The following is a 19,488-nucleotide window of genomic DNA, read 5'->3' as shown; positions in this document are numbered from 1 at the left end:
ACGTGTACTTATGCACACACACAATCAATCTCTCTCCCATCCATTTGTTCTATTGTGTGCTTACTCTGGTCTGGACAAACAAATGCAAGGAAGACTCACCCCACAAACATGTACATCCTGTCCACCAGGACATCTAACTCCCATCCCTCCCACTGCAGCACCAGCCTTCTTGAAGTGCAGAGGTAGACAGTTAGGGTCTGAGGCCACCTCACCACTAGGTAAACAAGGTGACCACAGGACTGAGATACAAACACAGCCACAAGATAGGGGTAATGGCTGCATGGAGTAGGGGTAGAAAGCTGAGGGGAGCCAGAGTGGGCAAGGATCCCAGAGAGCTGTCCCCTACCTGAGTCCCAATGCCCCCCTCCCAGAATGACATCATCCCAAGAATTGGCAAGAGACACAGCCAAGGGATAATAAATATAATTGCTATGACGGAACCTTGCCTAGTGAATCAGGAGCAGCCTCTACTCCCAGCCCCCACCTGTCCCCTCCTGCATGCTGAGGGTGAGTTAGATGCTTTGAGATCACCCTGGGCTGCTGGGAGCTATGGGGGTTGCTGAAGGCAGGCCCCAGTATTCCAGCTACCCACGTGGACCCAGCCCCTGGGCTGGCCAGCTAGCCCAGGACATCCAAGTAGACGGGAGGCGCCTGGGCCAGGGCTTGCAGCCTGGCATGTACATCCTTGATGCTGTGGCGTTGCTGGGGCTCCCGCTGCCAGCAGCCCCTCATAATGGCGTAGACCTCTGGTGGGCAGGCACGCGGCCGCTCCAACTCACGTCCCTGGGTGATGCACTCGATCGCCTGCAGCCACCAGAGAGACAGAGAAGAGAACATACTAGGTTGGGGGCAGGAGAGTGAGGCCAGCCCCAGCACTGCCCCTGTCTGGCTGAGGCTCCCAAGGCAGGTCACGCAACTTGTGTGGGCTTCTTGGTTGCTAATAATCCAAATGGACACAGTGAACTCCAAGATTCCTTTCTGCTCTGACACTAAGAAGTCACAAAGATTAAGCCTTGACCCTGTGAAGCTTGGGCTGGGGTAGGATTGCTTCCCGAAGGCTGGAATCAGATCCTAAGAAGACTTGCTAGACGGGCTGAGGAAGGGGAGGGGTCAAGGCATTTGCCAAATCCACCAGTTTAGTACTGGGGGCTGAAAGGAGGAGGGGAAGGGTCCTCCGCCTCTCAGTTCCAGAGGGGGAAAAAATAGAGCAGAATAGCAGTTAAAGGCCTTGGAAAATGGCTGGCTTGCATTTTAAAGTAGAGGGCAACCCCTACTTCCTTCTCCCTTCTGTAGTTACTGCTCTGTGGACACCTAGCGCCTCCGAAAAGAAACTGAAGCAAGAAAGACCAAAGTTGGACTCCAGGAAGGACTGGTAGAGTAGCAGAGGGATCCAAAGGAGGCAGAGTGGCAGGGTGATGGTTGGAGGAGGAACCTGGTACCTCTGCTCCCCTTCTTTCCCCAGGCCCCATCAGAGGACTTGGGTTATGGGCGGCACTAATCCCATTCCTTCTCTCAGTGCTTGAGAAAATTAAAATCTATAACCCTCTCCCCCACCCCAACAGCCTCCAGGGAGCAGACTGCATTAGGAGGAGAAATGGAAACTGACAGCTGTAAGCCAAGGAGCGGGTGGAGGGAGCTTCTCTGGGAGACAGAACACCTGGGGCCTGCTCTGGCTGTGCCCAGCCTGGAGGGCAGGCGGAGAGGGTAGGACTGTCCTTCTGACAGTCTAACCTCCAGCCTTCGTGCTGCAGTGTCAGGCCTTCTTGTGCAGTCCTCCTTTTCCCATGTGTCTTGCACCTTGATGTCTACCAGGTCTATCAAATGCAGCTCAGGATGGAGGTCTGGGCTCCATTTACGAAGTGCTTTGAGGTTCCCCCACGAGTTAGTTGGGTCTTGGCTTAAGACAGTAGTGAAGGCAAGAATAGGAGAGCAAGAGGAAGAGAAGAACAGGGCTGGCGTGGAGGGAGCACAGTATCAGCAGGATGCTGGGATGGGTCCCCCTGCAGGCAGTGGTACAGCGGCAGAAGGGGGGACTGAGTTCCCTGATAAAGGGACCCGAAGTGGCAGAGGGGAGGGAGGGCCGGACAGGGATGGTTTGCAGCGGGGCTGACCTCGGTGTTGGAGAGCTGGTACCAGGGCTGCTTGCCGTAGGTGAAGATCTCCCAGAGCACCACGCCGAAACTCCACACGTCGCTCTCGGTGGTGAACTTGCGGTAGAGGATGCTCTCGGGCGGCATCCAGCGGATGGGCAGCATGGTGCGGCCTCCCACCTGCCGGCGGGCGGGCGCCGCGTCACCTCCAGCGGGCGCCCACCTGGGATAGCCCGTCCAGGCGCAGACCCGCCCCAGTCCCGTCATTAAAAATAAATAGAGGTGGGGGGCCGGCCCTTGGCTCACTCGGGAGAGTGCAGTGCTGATAACACCAAGGCCACGGGCTCGGATCCTATATAGGGATGGCCGGTTAGCTCAGTGGCTGAGCGTGGTGCTGACACCAGTTCAAGGGTTAAGATCCCCTTACCGGTCATCTTTAAAAAAATAATAATAATAAATAAATAAATAAATAGAGGTGGCTCTCCTGGACAACACTAAGAGGGAAAAACCTATGGTGCTGTTTCCATCGGGATAGCGGAGGAGAGAGACCCTCCTCCACTGGGTGCCGAGGAGGTAGGAGAGGGGTTAAAAACCAGAGCCAGAGAGTCTCAGACCCCATGCCACCCGAGGAAGAGGAGGGCATGCCTGGTAAGGGCAGGCTCCGGGCCGACGAGGGATCCAGGGTGTCTACAGTTTGGATGCTGGGGGAGAGGCTGGGGAGGGAAGACCCTTACGCGGTAATAGTCGGTGCTGTAGATATCCCTGCTCATGCCGAAATCGCCGATCTTGACCACTAGTCCCTGACCCACCAGACAGTTGCGCGTGGCCAGGTCCCGGTGCACAAAGTGCAGACCCGCCAAATACACCATCCCCGCAGCGACCTGGGTAGCCACGGCCAGCAGCTGCCCCAGGCCCAGGGGGCCTGGAGCCACGTCCTCCCCACCAGCCAACAGCTTGGCATCAGGACCGTGGGACCTATGAAAGAGAGGGGGAGAAGGGAGGAGCTGGGAGAACAGAACAACCAGGAGCCTGAAGAAGGGGATCCCAGGGAGCTGGGTGTGATGGACCAGGAGACTGCAGGCCAGAAATGGAGGAAGGAAAGAGCCGGGGAGGCAGCTGTCCGGAAGGGCAGGGATGGGGGGTCGGAACAGGTGTGCCCACCTCCGGGGCTTCCACAGACAGCCCACATTGCCCATATCCATGCCTTCCTCTCAGGCAGCCCCCTTGAACTCCAACACCAGCATGCAGCTGCCCACTGACCCCTATGTCCCTTGGCAGGGGCACTTCAGACTCAACTTTTGCTAAGCTGAGCTCAATATCTTTCCCCCAAGCTTATCCTGCGTCAGTGAAGGGAACTTCCCCCACCTGGGCTCTGTGCCTGAAACCTGGGAGTCATCCTTGATTTCTGTGTCTCTCTCATCTTTGCCCTCAGTATCCAGCCATTCCTGTGGGGTCTTCCTTCCTTCTGAAGGTTTCCAAGATGCCCTCCTCCTCCCCACAGCCCCCACTCCAGGTTGGTTCCTGGTCACTCATCTCCATTCCCCAATATCCCTTCTTCTGAACCTTTGCCTGAGCAGATCACTTTGCCAGGAATGCTCTTTCCTACTGGCTGGCTTTCTCCTCACTCATCTACACCAGGTTTCTGTTAAACATCTCCAACGTGCCAAGCACCAGAGCTGCAGTGGAGAGTATGATGCAGATAAACAGATCACAGCAGAGTAGCGTGAGAGGCACCAGATGGGCACTAGGGGTGGGGATGGAAGGAGGCAGGGAAGACTTCCTGGAGGATGGGACATCTAAACTGAGACTCAAGTCCTGAGGGGAAATGGTTAAGCCATTCGAAGGGGGCTGGGGCGGGGGAGGGTGAAGTGGCTGGGAGGGAGGCCCAGTGTAGCAGGCAGAGGGAACCGGAAGTGCAAAGGCCCAGAAGGGAGAAGGAACAGAGGACCCCTCCTAGGGGAAGTCCTCCAGACTTATCTAGGCACATTCATGATTCCCTCCTTTGACTCTCCCAGTGTTCCATCCAGCATTTAGAGCCACTTCTCCCACAGCCTGGGCCCAGAGAGTGGCATCTCTCTGGCCTGCATCCCTCGAGACCAGCACTGAGCCCATACTGTGTCTCGTGAGCAAGGATACGGGCTCTTCTCTGGCATTCTCTTGACTCGGGTTCTTCCATGCCAATCTACCTCCGCACTCAACCTCAGTCTGGTCTCGCCTCCCTCCTGCTCCACACCCTCCATTGGCTCCCCTAATCCACAGGGTAAGCTCAGACTCAAGGTCTCTCTTTGCTGAACTCTGCAGCCTGGCTGCATGAATGACCCATGACTCCCAAGGGGGTGTTTGGGGATCAGACAATGACCATCACCTGGACAACCACACAGTGCTTTCTCATCCAGAACCACAGCCCTCAACATCTCTCCTACTGGTGGGGAAAGTGAGGTCAGAGAGGAAAGCTATCAGCAAAGAAGGTTCAGCCAGTAAGTGGCAGCCAGTTCCAAACTCTGGTCCTCTCCCTGCCTAACACTGTCCCATCCTCACAGGGGGTGATCTCACAGGGAACATGTGACCATCACTGTCAGGGGTTGAGAGCAGGGGCTCTGCCTAGGGTCACATACCCCCTTGGGCAAGTCACTTAGCCTCTCTAATCCTTATCTGTAAAACAGGCATATTTCTTGGAAAGTTATTAAAATTATCAGTACAAATAAATAAACATTACCAAAGTTGTTCTGTCCAAAGCCAAAGAAATGAATTTTTTTGTAACTTTCTTCAAGTATAAATTGCCACATATGCTTGGAGACTATAAAAAATAAATATTTTACATTATTGTAGAAGATATATATGTACAAGCACATAGACTCAAAATAAGAATGAATCGTAGGGCTGGCGGTGCGGTGGTGCTGACAACACCAAGGTGAAGCGTTCAGATCCCCTTACTGGCCAGCCACCAACAGAAAAAAGGAATGAATTGTAAAATATATAAAAACATGTGCCTGGAACTTAGAAAGTGCCTATAAATGTTTGTTGTTGTTGTTCTTGTTATTGTAGTTATCTAAACCGCCACCTTCTACGGGCCTGCTTCTTCATGCCACACACAAATGCACACAGACCCTCCGCAAAGCCCACCCATCCTGTAGTTTTAGCTCACAGCCTCTGCTAGTGCAAGCTGCCTACTGACACACTGTCCTTCACACAGACTGTCTGTACACTCACACATCTGCCTCCTCTAACCCCTCAGAGTTCCTTGGGGATAGGAACTGTGCCTTCCAGATCCTTCTTGGTGTCCCCCCTCGGTTTGACAAACAAGCAGGAATATACTTGTAGGGAAGGGAAGACAGGGCTCAGAAACAGAGGCCAGGGGCTTGCACTGGGGCCACCAGGTGCTCATACCGGAGGAAGCGGTTGAGGTCACCATGCCGCATATACTCAAAGACCATGAGCAGAGGGCGGCCCTCGGTGCAGACGCCGAAGAAGCGCACGATGTGCTGGTGCTGCAGCATGGTGAGCAGCTCTGCCTCACGCTGGAAGTCCTGCCGAGCGCTCTCAGACACCTCCTTCAGTGCCTGGATGGCAGGGGCAGGGACGGAACTGAGTGGGGGCTCAGTCCTCACCTCCTAGCATCCCACACCGCAGCTCCAGGAGGTGTGGACCCAGGCTAGAAATACCTTATGGCCACATCTCACCTTGACAGCCACCAGCATCTTATCTTGCTCAGGCAGCAGGTTGTGGCACTCAGCAAGGAAGACCTTCCCAAAGGCACCCTCGCCCAGCTCCCACTTGAGCACGATGTCCCGGCGCTTGATGTGATGAACACCTGGGAGGGGCTTGCAGGATCAGATGGATCCCCAGTCTTGGGAGGGATGGGGCAGTGGGAAAGGCGGGACTGTCTAGCAGGGCTTTGTGCTGCACAGGGTACCCAGCCAAGGGGTTGGATGGGGATTGAAACTCAGACTTCACTCCTTCACCAAACCCCATGTCATGGTGTGAGGCTGCATCTGCTTAGAGAGAACATGGAATGGGCTAGCTGTGGCCCTAAGTGGGGATTGCAGTCAGGAGGCAGGCTGATCTCAGCCTAAGGAGGATATGCTATAGCTGGGATCAGGGAGGGGAGAGTGGGAGGGACTGTTCAGGCCTGGGGCAGGCAAGGGCACTGGCCCAGGGCTTCTACACACACACACACGCACACACACACATTCACCCCCACCCTTGACCCAGTGTAGACCCTCACAGGCATCACTGAAGTATTGTGGGTTCTCAATGATGTGGCCTTGGAGCCCAGAGCCTTTGCCCTCGGTGGGGGACAGGGAGCTGCCACCAAATGTCATGAAATGCAGGGACATGGCCAGTCCATCCTCTGGAGCCAGTACAGCTGGGCCTGGGGAGGAGACACAACCACATGAAGGGGTCACAGCTTAGGCACATATCCTGGCCCTTGCCCACCCGTGCTTCCAGGGTACCAGGCCACCCTCACCTTATAGCTTTCAGGGGTGGGACAGGGGAGCTAGGGAGCGAGACAGCAGGCAGGGAGAAGGGGAGGCAACATGGCCTTTCTCTGTCTGGCTCCTGTCCAACCCCTGGCCCCATGGGCACCAAAGAACTCCCCCACTGCCCCCCCTGCAGATCCCAGACCTCCCAGACCCACTTAGTGTTTGACTACAATCCAGCCACCAATTAGCAGCTGCTACCTCTGAAACTACCCCAGCAGCAGCCCCAACACACACACACACACTCACACTCACAAGCCCCACAGCCAGCCCCTCATCTGTAACCCAAGCACACTCACACACCCTAGAACTCTGTGTGTGCACAGACCCCCCATACAGAGACAGAGGCAGGAAGAGCCAGTAGGAAAAAAAGCCAGTAAGACAAACAGACAGCCCTCTGCAGCACCCCCCACTCACGGTTGATCCCAAACTTGTTTCTCCGTCCACATTTGTTGAGCACAAGGAGCAGTGTGGAAAGGAAGAGGCAGGCAAAGACAGCCAGGCCCACAGCCACCGAGACCTGGGGGTGGGCATGGTTAGATCCAGGGGCTTCTCCTGCACTCTCAGAGCTCCCCGTAGCAAGCCGTTTCTCCATCCTGCATAGCAGCCCACAGCCAGGCCCCCAGACCTGCCTCCTCCTCCCCTGGGGACCTCTGCAGTAGCTGTGAGGGTGGCTGACAGAGCTCAGGCCAGACTGTAGTGATCTCCCTGCTCTGACCAGAAAATGACATGCAGATGAGCCTCTAGCCCGGCCTCTCAGTTGCAAAGCTGCACAAGCCTCTACTTCCTTTGCTCACCCCAAAAGGTGTTTCGTCCTTCTTCTCCACTGGGTCTCCAGATGTGCTGTTAGTGTCTGTGGGGACACAGGGCAGGAAGGGTGGGCCTTGGCACACACAGTATCTCCTCCAGCAACTCCCTGCCCTGGCTCTAGCTGGCCCCTAAGGATTAGGTCAGCTCTACCCAGCCTCAGCTCCAGGGACCAGAAAGACCCTGCCTCCCAGCCTGGGCTACTCACCCACTGGCGAGAAGGAGACTGCAGCAACAGGGAGGAGAGAAAGCAGTCAGATGGAGGAGGAAAGCAGTGAGTCCCCTGCCCCCTCTGGGACTCATCCCTTTGCGGGTGGGAGTGGGACAGGGATGGGGCTGCTAGACCTCAAGGAGGAGATTCACCCAGCCTTTCTCCAGCTGGGCCACGGGTGCCCTGGTGCATGGCTCTCTCTTCAGCCAGCCCCAGTGAGTGGAATAGCTCAGGGGTTAAGAAGTCCTGGCTTGGGGGTGTGGGACAAGAAGGCCAGCACAGAGCTGGACACCAGGACTCCAGGCTCCTTTCTGTCTGGGAGCAGACACTCCAACTTCTGGGATCAGGGTCATAGTAAGAAGTGGGCCAGGCCTCCCTGGACACCTGGATCTCCACCCCAGGAGGTGCCTGGGACTGGGGGCGGGGTTCAGGATGGCTCTCGCACCAGGGATGGGGTCCTCCGGGTTGAACTCGAAAGGGTTGTCCATGAAGGCAGCCATGACATAATCGGCAGCCTGGCCAGAGGGGTTGGCAGCCAGCAGCGTGTAGTTGCCATTGTTGACGTGGGTGGGCTGGTTGAGGCGCAGGCAGCCATGCCGCACAGTCTCCACAGTCTCATTTGCTGCCGGCTCCAGGAACTCTGTGAAGATGAAGCTGGTCTCGTTGAGCACAGAGCCATTGAAGAGCCAGCGCAGAGAGGGCGCCGGCTGCCCGTCCACGGAGAAGGGGATGCACCAATGGTGCTGCTCCACTGGCTGGTGCAGCTGCACGCTGGCTGGGACTGCGGGCCGGAGAGAGCAACAGCCAGCAGTCAGGGGACAGCCGGAGGGAACCCCACAGACCCGACAAGTCCGGTGCAGGGCGGAACCAGAAATCAGACTGCAGGCCTAAGAGAAACGGGCCAGCAGGCCCTGTGAAATTCACAAGGAGAGGCGTTTTGTAGAAAGCTGACAGTAGATCATAAATAAATCTGGCAGCAGGCATATAAAATTCAGAGGCTTAATGAGTTTAAGTGGTGAGTCTAAAATAAATAAAGAACAGCCATAGAGAAGTGGGGTGCCAGTTTATGGCAATTAAATGTGGAGTCTTTTGAATAAGGGATCTAGAAAAATAAAGTGTAATCAAGCTTAAGAAGATGGGGCAAGGGGCCTAAAAATCAAACAAGCAAAAAATACAGACAGTTAAAAAACTTTTTGGTAAAAGACATGGATTTGAAATAGAACGAGCCTGGAAAAAGAAAAAGCCACTCAATAATAAGGGGAAAAGTATATGTTTGTATAACCATACACAATTTATACTGGAATTCCAGCCAGCATTCATGCAATGGAATAGTATTTGGCAGTGAATTGAATGAACTATATAGCTATTTCCATTAACTTGGATAAATTTTACATATGTAATGTTGAGTGAAAGAAACTAGACACAGGCTGGCTGGTTAGCTCAATTGGTTAGAGCATGGTGTCAAGGGTTTGGATCCCCAAACCAGCCAACTGCCAAAATAAAAAAAAAGAAACTAGACACAAAATAATATATGCAATATGATTCCATTTACATAACGCATAAGAACAGGAAAAACTAAACTACATTGATAGGCAAGCATAGGTATGTATAGTTATTTTAAAAGGAAAAAAATGGTTAGCACAAAAGTCAGGATGAGGTAGGGGAGAGGGATGGAGAGAGCTACAGGGGTCTCCTAAGTGCCAGTAAGAATAATTATTGTTTAAAGTGTATATGTTTTATGCACGTTTTTATGTATATCTCACAATAAAAGAAGAGAAATGATATAAAGTAGAAGATTTAAGATAATTTGTTGGCGGGCCTAGAGAAATTAGGCAGCAAGACTGAAGAGGAGCTGGGGAGGGGAATTTCCTCTTTTAAAACTAGGATGCAGAGCAAGGGGCCCAAGGCGGGATGGGCACCAAGAAGTAGTTTGGAGCAGTGGGAACTGCCCGGCAGCTGGTGTTGAGGGCCTCAGGTACCAAGCCTTGGGCAGGGGGCCAGAAAGAAATCCATCTCCACCCCTCAGGCCTTGATGAGCCCCCAGGACGTCCCCCAAAGGATCAGGTTTTCATGGGAATCTGGAAACAGCTGGAAGGGAGCAGCTGTGGAGACACACATCCCAACCTTTCCTCCAGCCCCCACCCTACATCCTCTTTTCAGGGAAGAAGAGACGAGTGGGGGAGGGTGTGCAGGAGCAGTCACTGAGACTCACAGGAGACGTTGACCTGGACAGAGACCTCAGCCCGGCCCACATCGTTTTCCGCCCAGCATGTCACGTTCTTCCTATTGAGGTCACTGGTGACACTGGCTAGCGTCAGCCCCAGGGATGGCAGACTCTCAGATTTCTGGGTCAGGGAAGAGAGGGGGGAAAATCAGGAAGAGCTTCAACCAGCTTGGGACTGAGGGCTGTGGGCAGGCAGTTGGAGGTGATGTCTTTGAGGAGCCCCTCCAGCTCCAGATGGAAAGGAGAAGAGGGTGGCAGTGGGGGAGGGGGAGGCAGGAGGGAAAGAGAGGTGGGAGAAAATATAGCAGAGAACAGCCCTCCTCCTTTTGAGCTTGTTTGTAGACTATCTCCTGGAGCACTTATTTAATGATCTGAAAAATCTAAGACATAGCCAATAACCTTAAAATAGGCCAAACCAAAACTAAAACCACCCATCTGAGCAGCTAAACAGATGTCACACATCCCAAGTACCAAATTCACACTCAGCTCATTGGAGAACCAGCTAGGGCCTCACCGCCCATTCATTCTTGTTTGACACACACATGGTTCTAACAAACTTAGTCTCAGCCTAAGGAAGATCAGAAACAAAGAGAGGGTGCTGATGACTGGGCAGCAGCTAGAAGCAGTAGCAGCAGCACCTTCTTTGGCCAGTGAAGACAATTAAGCGAGGCCAGAGAAGCAAAGTGACTTGATTCTGAATCACCATCAGAAGACTGAATCAGCTTCAGATGCTCTTCCTAAGAAACTGTGGACGTGTCATGTGTAGGTTATAGGACATTAAGACAACTGTCACTCTTGCTGAACCATGGGTTTTATGGAGTTTTTTTGATTCTGTAAGCTGAATAGGGGACAAAATGATTGACATTTTAGGAAGCTATTTTCATGAAATGATGAAAATAAGTGAAGAGGTAGAAAAATTTCATTTATCTGGAAATTTCATAAACGTTAAATCCCTTGAATACACAGAGGAGGTGCCATTTCCCTGGGCTTCCGCTGGAATATGTGCATTCAAAGATTCCAGAAGCTCGCCACAGCCTTTTGTGCAAGCTCTGGGTTCCAGCCACCTCATGGGGAAGTCCTGCCCTGCCTTAAGCCTCCCTCAGCCGTCCCATCTCCTCCAGTCACCCTGGGGTCTGGCTCCCCAATAACTCTTCCGCTGGAGCTGCTCTGCCATCCCTCACTCTCCTAACTGACAGGGACCAGCCTCTCTTTCCCTCCATTTAACCCAGTTAGGGTGTGACTTTTCTATAGAAAGTTTCCAGAAAACGCAGGTGGTAGCAAACATATAAATCTTCCAAAGAGAAAGAAAAAGTCTGGAATTTCCCAAAACAGTTGATCTAAGATCTCTCCACTCAGGAGGATTGCCTCTGTCTTGTCCCCTTTCCATTACTCATGCTGGGCACCTTTGGCTAGTTGTCTCTCTACCATGTCTAGGCCCCCCAGCTCAGGGCTCCAGTGGTTCCTCCTTCAACATGGTTCCAGGGGCCTCCAGTTCTGGAGATCGCTCCCTTTCCAAAGTAAGGGCCTCCGAACTGAACACCACACCCCCAGTCCCACTGGCTCACAACCCCCAGCCCCTGTGTGTCCACTCCTGCCACACGGGGGGGGGGCAGCTTTTTGGGTGGGCACAGCCCATTGCCAGCCCCTGTTGACCTTGTCAACAAGACCTCCTGAGTCAGCTGTGGTTCTCTCAGCTGCCTGTCGCCAGTCTAAGGACAAAGGGCAAGGCCTAGGCTCAAAAACGTCTGGATAACAGAGATAGAGGCCAGAGAATGCCCAGAGGCAGGCAGGACATCAGAAGGCCATCATGTCCACCTCCTCAGTTTACAGATAAGAAAACCAAAGTGCAGGCAGATTAAGGGATTTTTCCAAAAGTCACTCCAAGAATTAATTAGTAAGAGAACTGGAACCAGACCTGTGCCTCCTTTACTGATATGCTCATCACACACCCAAGAGGATGCTGCTTTCAGAATCTCCGGAAAAAAACCGGAAGACCCCCCCCCCCCGCCCCGGAACTCACCCTGGGTGCAGGACAACAGATATCAGCCCCCCTCCCTGGGCTTCAGTTTCCTTATCTAGAAAGGGGGTAGTAGATGGGAAGGATGTGTCCCTCTCAGTTCCAACAGCCAGCACCATGTTTCCTGAGAGGGGGTCTAAGTTCTGGTGAGTCCAGCAGAGCTTGGGGTCCCTGCTGGGCCAGTGCCCACCCTGAGAGTATGTGTGTGCCACAGCTTGAGCCTGAGCCCTGTGGGTCTAAATCTATGAGTCCATCTGTCACCCCCTATGTCATTGTCTCTTTTCCCTCACATTGTGTCTTTGTCCCTGGGCCCTGCCCAGGCCTCTCTTGGGGGGTGTGGCGGGTGAAGGGCTTCTCACCATCACTGTTGCAGACTCCTCCAGCTCCGTGAGGATCCAGCCAGCCTGCTCCAGGCCCTGCCCCTCCACCTGGCACTGCAGCATCACGTCGTCCCCCACGTTCACAGAGGCATTGGGCATCTGGACCTTCAGTGTGGGCACACCTGGCCACACAGGATGCCCAAGGGGTATTAGAGCTGGGAGTGGCCTCAGAACTCTACCCCAGGAACACTCCTTCTCCCACCCTTCTCAGTGACCTTGAGCCCAGACAATGCCCCCCAGCCTTCAGTTTCCCCCAGCCCTTGCCAATGCTGGTTCCCCAGTCCCCTTCGGTGCTTGCTCAGTGCCCTCTCCGCAAGCAGGTCGCTCTCTTTGCCAGCCCACTTACACCACCTCCAGCACCTACCGCAGTCGGTGTTGGGCATGAGGGCAAGGGGACCCTGCCCGGAGCACTGCAGCTTCTGTTCACGCACTCCGCCCAGCCCCTCCTCCTCCCAGCGCTGCAGCCAGCGCAGGGCACAGGAACAGTGCAGAGGGTTCCCCGACAGGTCCCTAGTGGGTGTGAGGGGACACCGAGAAAGTCAGGGAAGGGGCAGGTGTTAGGCCTGAGGAGTCACAGGGAATGAAGGACTTGGAGTAAGAGGGAGCAGTTAGAAGGCAGCTAGGAAGGTCTAGAGGTGGAGGGAGGGAAGGAGCCGGGAGAGGCTCCTCTCATGGACCTCAGTAGCAAGACGTTATTAAAAGAAACAGAAGGCAGAAAGTCGAAGGCAGCTGGCTGGGGGCTGCATAGGGCTCCCTTACTCTGGGTTCCCCAGGGTGACAAGCCAGACAAGGGCCCTCAGTATAGTGACAAGGAGGGAAGGGCACACCCTCCTGTAGTGACCCAAAGGCCTTAAGTGCCCACCAAATACACATGGACCACTGCTTCCCCACCCATCCCATGTGCCTGTGTGCACACGCAGTGGGCCTGTGGGCCCACCAGCCCCCAGCCTCCTACACCCCCAGGGCAGTAACCCCCTCAACGGATGGTCCTGCAGCCTCTGCTTTGATGGAGGGTTCACAGGCATGCACACAGTCCCTAATCTCAGCTCACAGCCAAACATGCAGTCCCCAAAGCTACACCCCCCCCCCAGCTGGAGCCACACAGACACAGTGACATAGCATCATACAGAGACACAAGTGCATGTGGGCACACACATCACACACACATTGCTGCTCTTGCTCTTAGAAGTGCCCACACTCACAGTTGCTGTAAGGAGAGGCCTTGCACTGTTTTCCAGGAGAGAGACTTCAGAGCATTGAAGGAGAGATTCCTGAGGGAGTTGAGACACAGTGAGACAGACCCCATGAGCGACCCGACCTCACTCTGACCCAATGTGAGGGAGGGGAGGAGCTGAGGAGGAAGTGGACATCTGGCTGTCCCTCCCCAATCCAGGCAACCAGAACAAGCCCAGGAAGGCAACTTGTGTACGTACCTGGGGGGGGGGCTTTTTGAGTCCCACTCCTCTCCCTGGGACAACAAGGGTTAACCCCACTTAACCCCCTCCCCAGACCTCAAGAAGGGGGCATTTGAGGGAACAGCCACTCCTCCCTCCCCCACCTCTTCAGCCCCAGCTGGCAAAGTGCTGAGGCCACAGCTGGGGGAAGGGGCTCCATCTGTGCTCTCCCCTCCCCACAGAGCCCAGGACCGGGCCAGCGCAGAAGGAGGAAGACTGAGGCTCCCACACTCCTTGCCCCTACCAGACAGACTACAAAGATCTCAGAGTCTCAAAGTACTTCCTCAGGTCCCCTCCCTGCTCCTCCTTCATGCCCCTCCTCAAGGGGTCTAAGGAAAGTCAGGCAGGAAAGGCCTCAAGCTCCCAGCCCCCTGGTTGTGGAACTGGAGAGAGTGAGCCCAGTGAGGTTCAGGAGCCCCAGTGCTCTGTGCCCTGCACCAGGCTGCCACTCCTGGGACCCTCTGTTTCTGAGTGTCCTGCCCTGACCCCTCTTCTTGCTTAGCCATCCTAGAATTTATGAGGGCTGGGCTGAAGAGGCACCCACACACGGGGACCAGAAACACTTTCCACTTTGGAGCCAGGTACAGCTGGGTTCTATCCTGCCACTTACAGCTGTGTGACTTCAGCACAGAAACCTCTCTGATTCTCAGAATCCTCATCTATAAAATGGGAACGACGCTTTCTCACTAGGTTGATTGCAAAGATTCACTAACACAAGTACTGTGAAGTATCACTGAGAACACATTTTTAACTGAAGCCCCAGTACATAGTCAGTGATGTAATATCACTATTTTTTTTCTTGTTAAATCGCTGGACGCAGTGGAGAGCTTAGAGGACCCAGCACAACTCCATAAATGGCAAGCCCCGCCACCCTTCTCACCTCTCCACCTGCTCATGGTGGGGGACAGGAGGGCTGAACTCTTACACTCAGAAAGACTCAAGAGGGTCTTTCTTGCCCACCCCATGCCCCTCTCTGTCCTCTACAGAGGGGGTGGCTGTGACTCCCCAGATGAGTGGCAGATCTGACAAACCAGCTCCCAGGCTATCCCAGGGGCCAGGTTGATGCTTCCCCTTCAGGGGGAGTAGGAAATGGAGTCCCAGCCAGAACCCAGGAGTCCTGCTCCAGCCCCTTGCTCCCTTTGGACTGGTATGTATCTGAACCCTGGGAAGAGAGATGGGGCAGGCACTTATGAGAAGTGTCGGTGCAGCAGGGAGCATGGAAGTGAGACAGCAAGAAGGCCCTCTAGCTGGCAGAATGAGAGCTGAGAGCATCGCCATCCTTGAAGGAGATGAGAAGCCCCAGGAGAATGGGAGACCACTTCCCTGACCAGGCTGGGGCCTTCCTCAGAACAGTTCCCTAGGGAGGGCCAAGTCCATTAGTGGCCCAATTCTGGATGTCCTCCCCACCCCCCACAGCCCAGCCCCAGCCACTCACAGGCGACTGAGCCGAGGAGTGAAATGGAAGGCATCTGGCGCCACGGACAGGAGACCACTCTTCACGATGGTGCTGGGAAGGGGTGCAGGAGGATCAGCCCCCAGCTCCTCAGCTATCCTGGGCCCCTGGCTCTGTCTGCCCATCCCAGTCCCAATGCTGAGTCCTGTACTACTGCCCATGCCCTTCATAGTTTCCTCAGCTATGGGGTCCCCTGGACCCTTCAGAACCCCAAACTTCCTTCCTGACCCCCCCCAGCCCCTCAGTCCTCAGCCTCTCAGGTTGTCCCAGGCCCTAGGACCCTTGAGCCCTCCCTGGACCTCTGGTCCCCTGGGCACATGCTAAGTCCCACATCCGCACAGTCCCCAGTTCCCTCACAGGTTTCTCAGTTCCCCTAGGCCCCTCAGGTCATCGAGCTCCAGATGCTGCAGCTGCTGCTGGTTCTCCATGTAGCTGTGGGGAGAGGGGATGGGAGTCACAGGGATCAGGTCCATACTTGAGTTTGCATGCCCACCCACCTCCTCCCTCACAATCACACATGCACGTGTGCATTCATGCACATTCACATGCACACACACGTACTCATTCACACACAGACCTGCTTGTACACACATACATGCATGGGCATGCACATGCACACACACATGCTTACTTATGCACAAAGACACACCTCTTCACAAGGCACATATGCACGTGTGTGCATGAACACACACATGCACATGCATGCATTCATCCTCACACCCTCACACATGCGCACAACTCTCACACACCTCTTACACACATACACCCAGGCATGCACATACACAGAGGCATAAACATATGCACAGATGATGTTCTCCCACATTCCCACAAGCACATGTGCATGCATGGACACACACGCTTGCATGTGTGCATGCTCATACTCTTACATGTGGACACACATAGGCAAAGCTCAGATACATCCCTCAGGCACACACACACACACACATGCATGAGAATGTGTGTGCGTATTCATATTCATAAGCACCCACAAGTCCATTCTCAGCCTGGTATTCTGTGTTTATACCAGGTCTCCCCTGCACATGCTCAACAACGGGGGGTCATGCTGAAGCACTTGCTTCCACAAAGGGCGCAGGCTCATCACTGCCACTGCCCCACCCAGCACAGAGAAAGCCTGTGGTCATGCAAGTGTGTGTTCCCAAACGTGCCTGCTCAAGGGCCACTGTCTGCACTCTCCCATACTGCTACACACACACACACACCACCCTCTCTGCCCCCTCCCCACACTCAAGCAACAACCCCTATCCTCCCCACCCCCACCCTTTCAGCAGAGCAAGCAAGAGGAATAGAGGCTATTAGTCAGAGACACCCCTGATCCCCTCTGTACCCCAGGAGAGACCCAGGAAGGAGGAGAGGGACAATGAGAGGATGGATCCAGATTGTGTGGGGTAGGGAGAAGAGGTAGGGACTGGCTGACTTACACCATGAGAGAGAGATGGAAAGGCTCAATGTCGGGGCAAGGCGGGGGCAGAAGGGCAGAAAAAAAGAGTGAAACAGAAACACAGAGAAAAAGAAACTGACAGGAAGAGACTGGCAGAGAGAGAGAGAGAGAGACAGGCAAGGAGAAAGACAGATAAGGAAAGGGAGACAGAGACAGATAGATAAGGACAGAGAGCCAGAGAAAGCAAGATAGAGAGACAAGAAAGAAAGAACTTCCAGGCATTGGGAGATGGGTGACAGCTGACACCCTCGGCATGCCTAGCTTCTGGACCTGGCATGCCAGGGAGTTCCTCAGAACTCAGCTGCCCTGCAGTGGCACATCATTGTGCCCACACATGCACACACAAATGCCAGAGGCCCCTGACTCACTGCCAGTTCTCACTAGCCTCCCCCTTTACCTCCAACTTTCCCAAACTTGTGGGAACCAGGATCAGCCCATGTGACCCCTCCCCCTCTGCCTTTCCAGCCTTGGCCCAAGTATGACAGCCAGGTATCAGTTCCTAAGTCCCCCAATATTACTAGGAAGTAACCTCCAGTGACTCTGAGGGAGGGCAGGTCCCTGTCCTGCCCACCCCCCAGCTCCTGCCCAGAGGGTTTCAAGCTGCAGGGACCCAGGGAGGGGTGAGAATGCAGTGACCAGCAGGGTGTATGCGAGCTGTCAGGCAGTGTGCTCAAAGCTGCCTCAAAGCCGCCTTATTCGTTTGGATTCATAATCAATCTGTCTGTTCGAGTCCATTATCTCCTCGTTAGCTCTGTGGGTGAGGGAGGAGGGAGGGGACTGTGCAGAAGGAGGTGGGGGAAGGGGGGGTTCAGGCTGCAGCCCCATCCAGAGGGACATCTCAGCTCACCACCCTGCATGTCTCCTAGTCCCCGGCCCTGGCCTGTCCACTCCCCCTGCCCACCCCCGCCCCAGGCTGGACCCACTTGGGGCTTCAAAGGGAATTGGGAAATGAGAGCACTGATGGGGAGCACTCTGGAGCCTGGACCCTGGTTTGAAGGCCCCAAGTGATGAGAAGACTGGACTGGGACTAGCAGCCTGGATCTCATGCCCCCACCCTTCATGCAGAGACCTAGGCACAGACTAAGACAAGGCCATCTCCTCCCCTCCTAGTCTCCCTAGAGCCATTAGAGAAAGAGATTGAATACCTTCCCGTTAATTACCATGAGATACCCGAGTAACTCAGTGCCAATTATTGCAGGCTGCTCAAGTAAATTCCAGACAGTGATGGCCCCCACCTCAGACACCTTCCAGCCCATCACTTCAGGGCAAGGCCAGGGTTCCTGTCTACCCTCTGAGCCCAAGGCCATAGGAGGAGGATTTTCTACCAGTTCCCCATCTTCTGGAAGTCTTGCTGGCCCCGCCAGCCACACAGAATATGCAAGTATTTTCCAGCCATCACCATGTGATGCTTGAGTACCTCTAGGCCAATTATTACAGCATACTCCCATAGGTTTCACCAGCTGCTAAAAGTACTTGAGTATTTTGTAACCAATTACTGCAGGATGTCAGAATACTGCAGAATGCTGGAGATTCCTCCCAGTTTGGGACCCCAAAGGGAGGAGGGTCTCTCAGCAAGAGACCTGACTCCCTGACCCAAGTAGGGAGTCAAAGATGGAAAACAGAGATGGGAATGAGGAGGGAGAGGAGCCAGGAGGGGGTCCCATTTCCCACATCCAAATCAAGGGGTTCTGGGGGCAGGGGATGGTGAAAATGGGGAAAGGCTCAACTCACCACCTCCCACCAATTTCAGCTCCATTCCCAATTCCAGGGGAAGAGCTGGGTTGTCTGGTCATGACAAGGAAGGGGGTGGGGACTGATTTCCCCCTAGAAAAAGGAAAAGGTGATGAGGGTGCCAAACTGAGGGGTTCTCCACAGCTAATCACCCGCCTCCATGGGACAGAGCTCGAGCTTCCAGCTGAGCTTCAGCATGCGGCTTCTAGACGGATCGGCTCTCTCAGACCTGGACCACGGAGATCCCCCCAGCTGTCCCCGAAGCCGGCGCCCCAGCCCTAGGCGACATTGAGGCAGTGGCCGCGGGGCTTGCTGGGGCAGCTGCGGCAGCGGAGGAACGCCGGGGCACGGCCGAAGGCTGCGTGGTGCCAACCTTCCGCCGCGCCCTCCCCACCTAACCCAGCAAGCAGGCAGAGAGTACGCGCCCTCGGGGCACGGCTATGCCCGCCTGTCCCCGCGCCCCTCGCTCGCTCGACACTCACAGCTCGGTCAGGTTCTCGGCGCCTGGCAGGTGGCGGAGGCTATCTAGGGCCACAGCCCTGGTGCAGCGCAGCCCCGAGGGGCCGTGGGGGCAGCAGGCATCGGGGCAGGGTGAGGCGCCCGCAGATGCCAGCATCAGCCAAGCCAGCAGGCTGCCCGGCCCCGTAGCCCGGAGGCGCCCGCCGAGGTGCCCGCGCTGTCCGCCTCGCAGCATCGCAGCGGCTCCCGCCTCACTCAGGCCGGGCCGCCGTCTGTGCGCTCCCAGCTGCCGCTGCCGGGCCTCCCCCGACATGTGCGTTGGGCGGTGTTAAAGACCCAGTCGCCAGGAAAGGGCGGAGCCAGTGGCCCCCGCCCCGCCCCGCCCCTCCGGCTTCAGCCCAGCCCCCTCCTCTCCGACGCCCCCAACTCTGCCCCCTCCCCTTTCGGGGACCCCACCGCCAGCTTCTCCCTCAGGATCCCTCTGACTCCGGGAGACACGGAGAGGTCGCCGCAGAAAGCCTCAGAGGTGTCTGCTCCGGGTGGGGGAACTGGGACGTTGATACGTTATTTCTCCCAGTCTAAAGCAGCTGCGCTTTTAGATCTGGTGGGAAGGGTTGATACTGAACCTGAGAAAGGTCGCCGTCCAGGTCTAACTAGCCAGCCCCAGGCTCAGATCTTCCCCCTCACGGTGCGCGTGCCTGAGGGAGTGTGCATGTCATCTG

At 55.2% G+C, this 19,488-nt stretch overlaps 1 protein-coding gene across 2 annotated transcripts; it reads right to left on the bottom strand.

Annotated features, from left to right (window-relative positions):
- Positions 1-618: 618 nt before the first annotated feature.
- NTRK1 (neurotrophic receptor tyrosine kinase 1) lies at positions 619-19,001 on the bottom strand. Of its 2 annotated transcripts, XM_063104742.1 has the most exons (17): positions 18,790-19,001; positions 15,475-15,549; positions 15,100-15,171; positions 13,413-13,481; positions 12,575-12,720; positions 12,190-12,332; positions 9,802-9,934; positions 8,035-8,370; positions 7,587-7,604; positions 7,369-7,424; positions 6,989-7,091; positions 6,316-6,462; positions 5,771-5,901; positions 5,478-5,650; positions 2,825-3,065; positions 2,112-2,270; positions 619-804 (listed from the first exon to the last, which is right to left on the bottom strand). In XM_063104742.1, exons 1-17 carry the CDS (start codon positions 18,999-19,001, stop codon positions 619-621), a joined length of 2,400 nt encoding a protein of 799 aa, XP_062960812.1. The 2 variants fall into 2 exon arrangements, with proteins under 2 accessions (XP_062960812.1, XP_062960813.1); XM_063104743.1 differs by lacking the exon at positions 7,587-7,604.
- Between the last annotated feature and the right edge of the window lie 487 nt (positions 19,002-19,488).

Source organism: Cynocephalus volans, chromosome 8, assembly GCF_027409185.1.
Source record: "Cynocephalus volans isolate mCynVol1 chromosome 8, mCynVol1.pri, whole genome shotgun sequence".
NCBI classification, from domain to species: domain Eukaryota; kingdom Metazoa; phylum Chordata; class Mammalia; order Dermoptera; family Cynocephalidae; genus Cynocephalus; species Cynocephalus volans.
Note: the sequence above shows the minus strand (reverse complement) of the source record. Positions and strands in the feature narration are given on the sequence as shown.

Coding starts and splice junctions, on each gene's coding strand:
- NTRK1 (XM_063104742.1), bottom strand. CDS start 19,001: ATGCTGCGAGGCGGACAGCGCGGGCACCTCGGCGGGCGCCTCCGGGCT. Junction 12,721..13,412: donor GGCCTCTCCTTACAGCAACT/GTGAGTGTGGGC, acceptor CACACCCACTAG/GGACCTGTCGGGGAACCCTC. Junction 805..2,111: donor ACCAGCTCTCCAACACCGAG/GTCAGCCCCGCT, acceptor TGGTGGCTGCAG/GCGATCGAGTGCATCACCCA.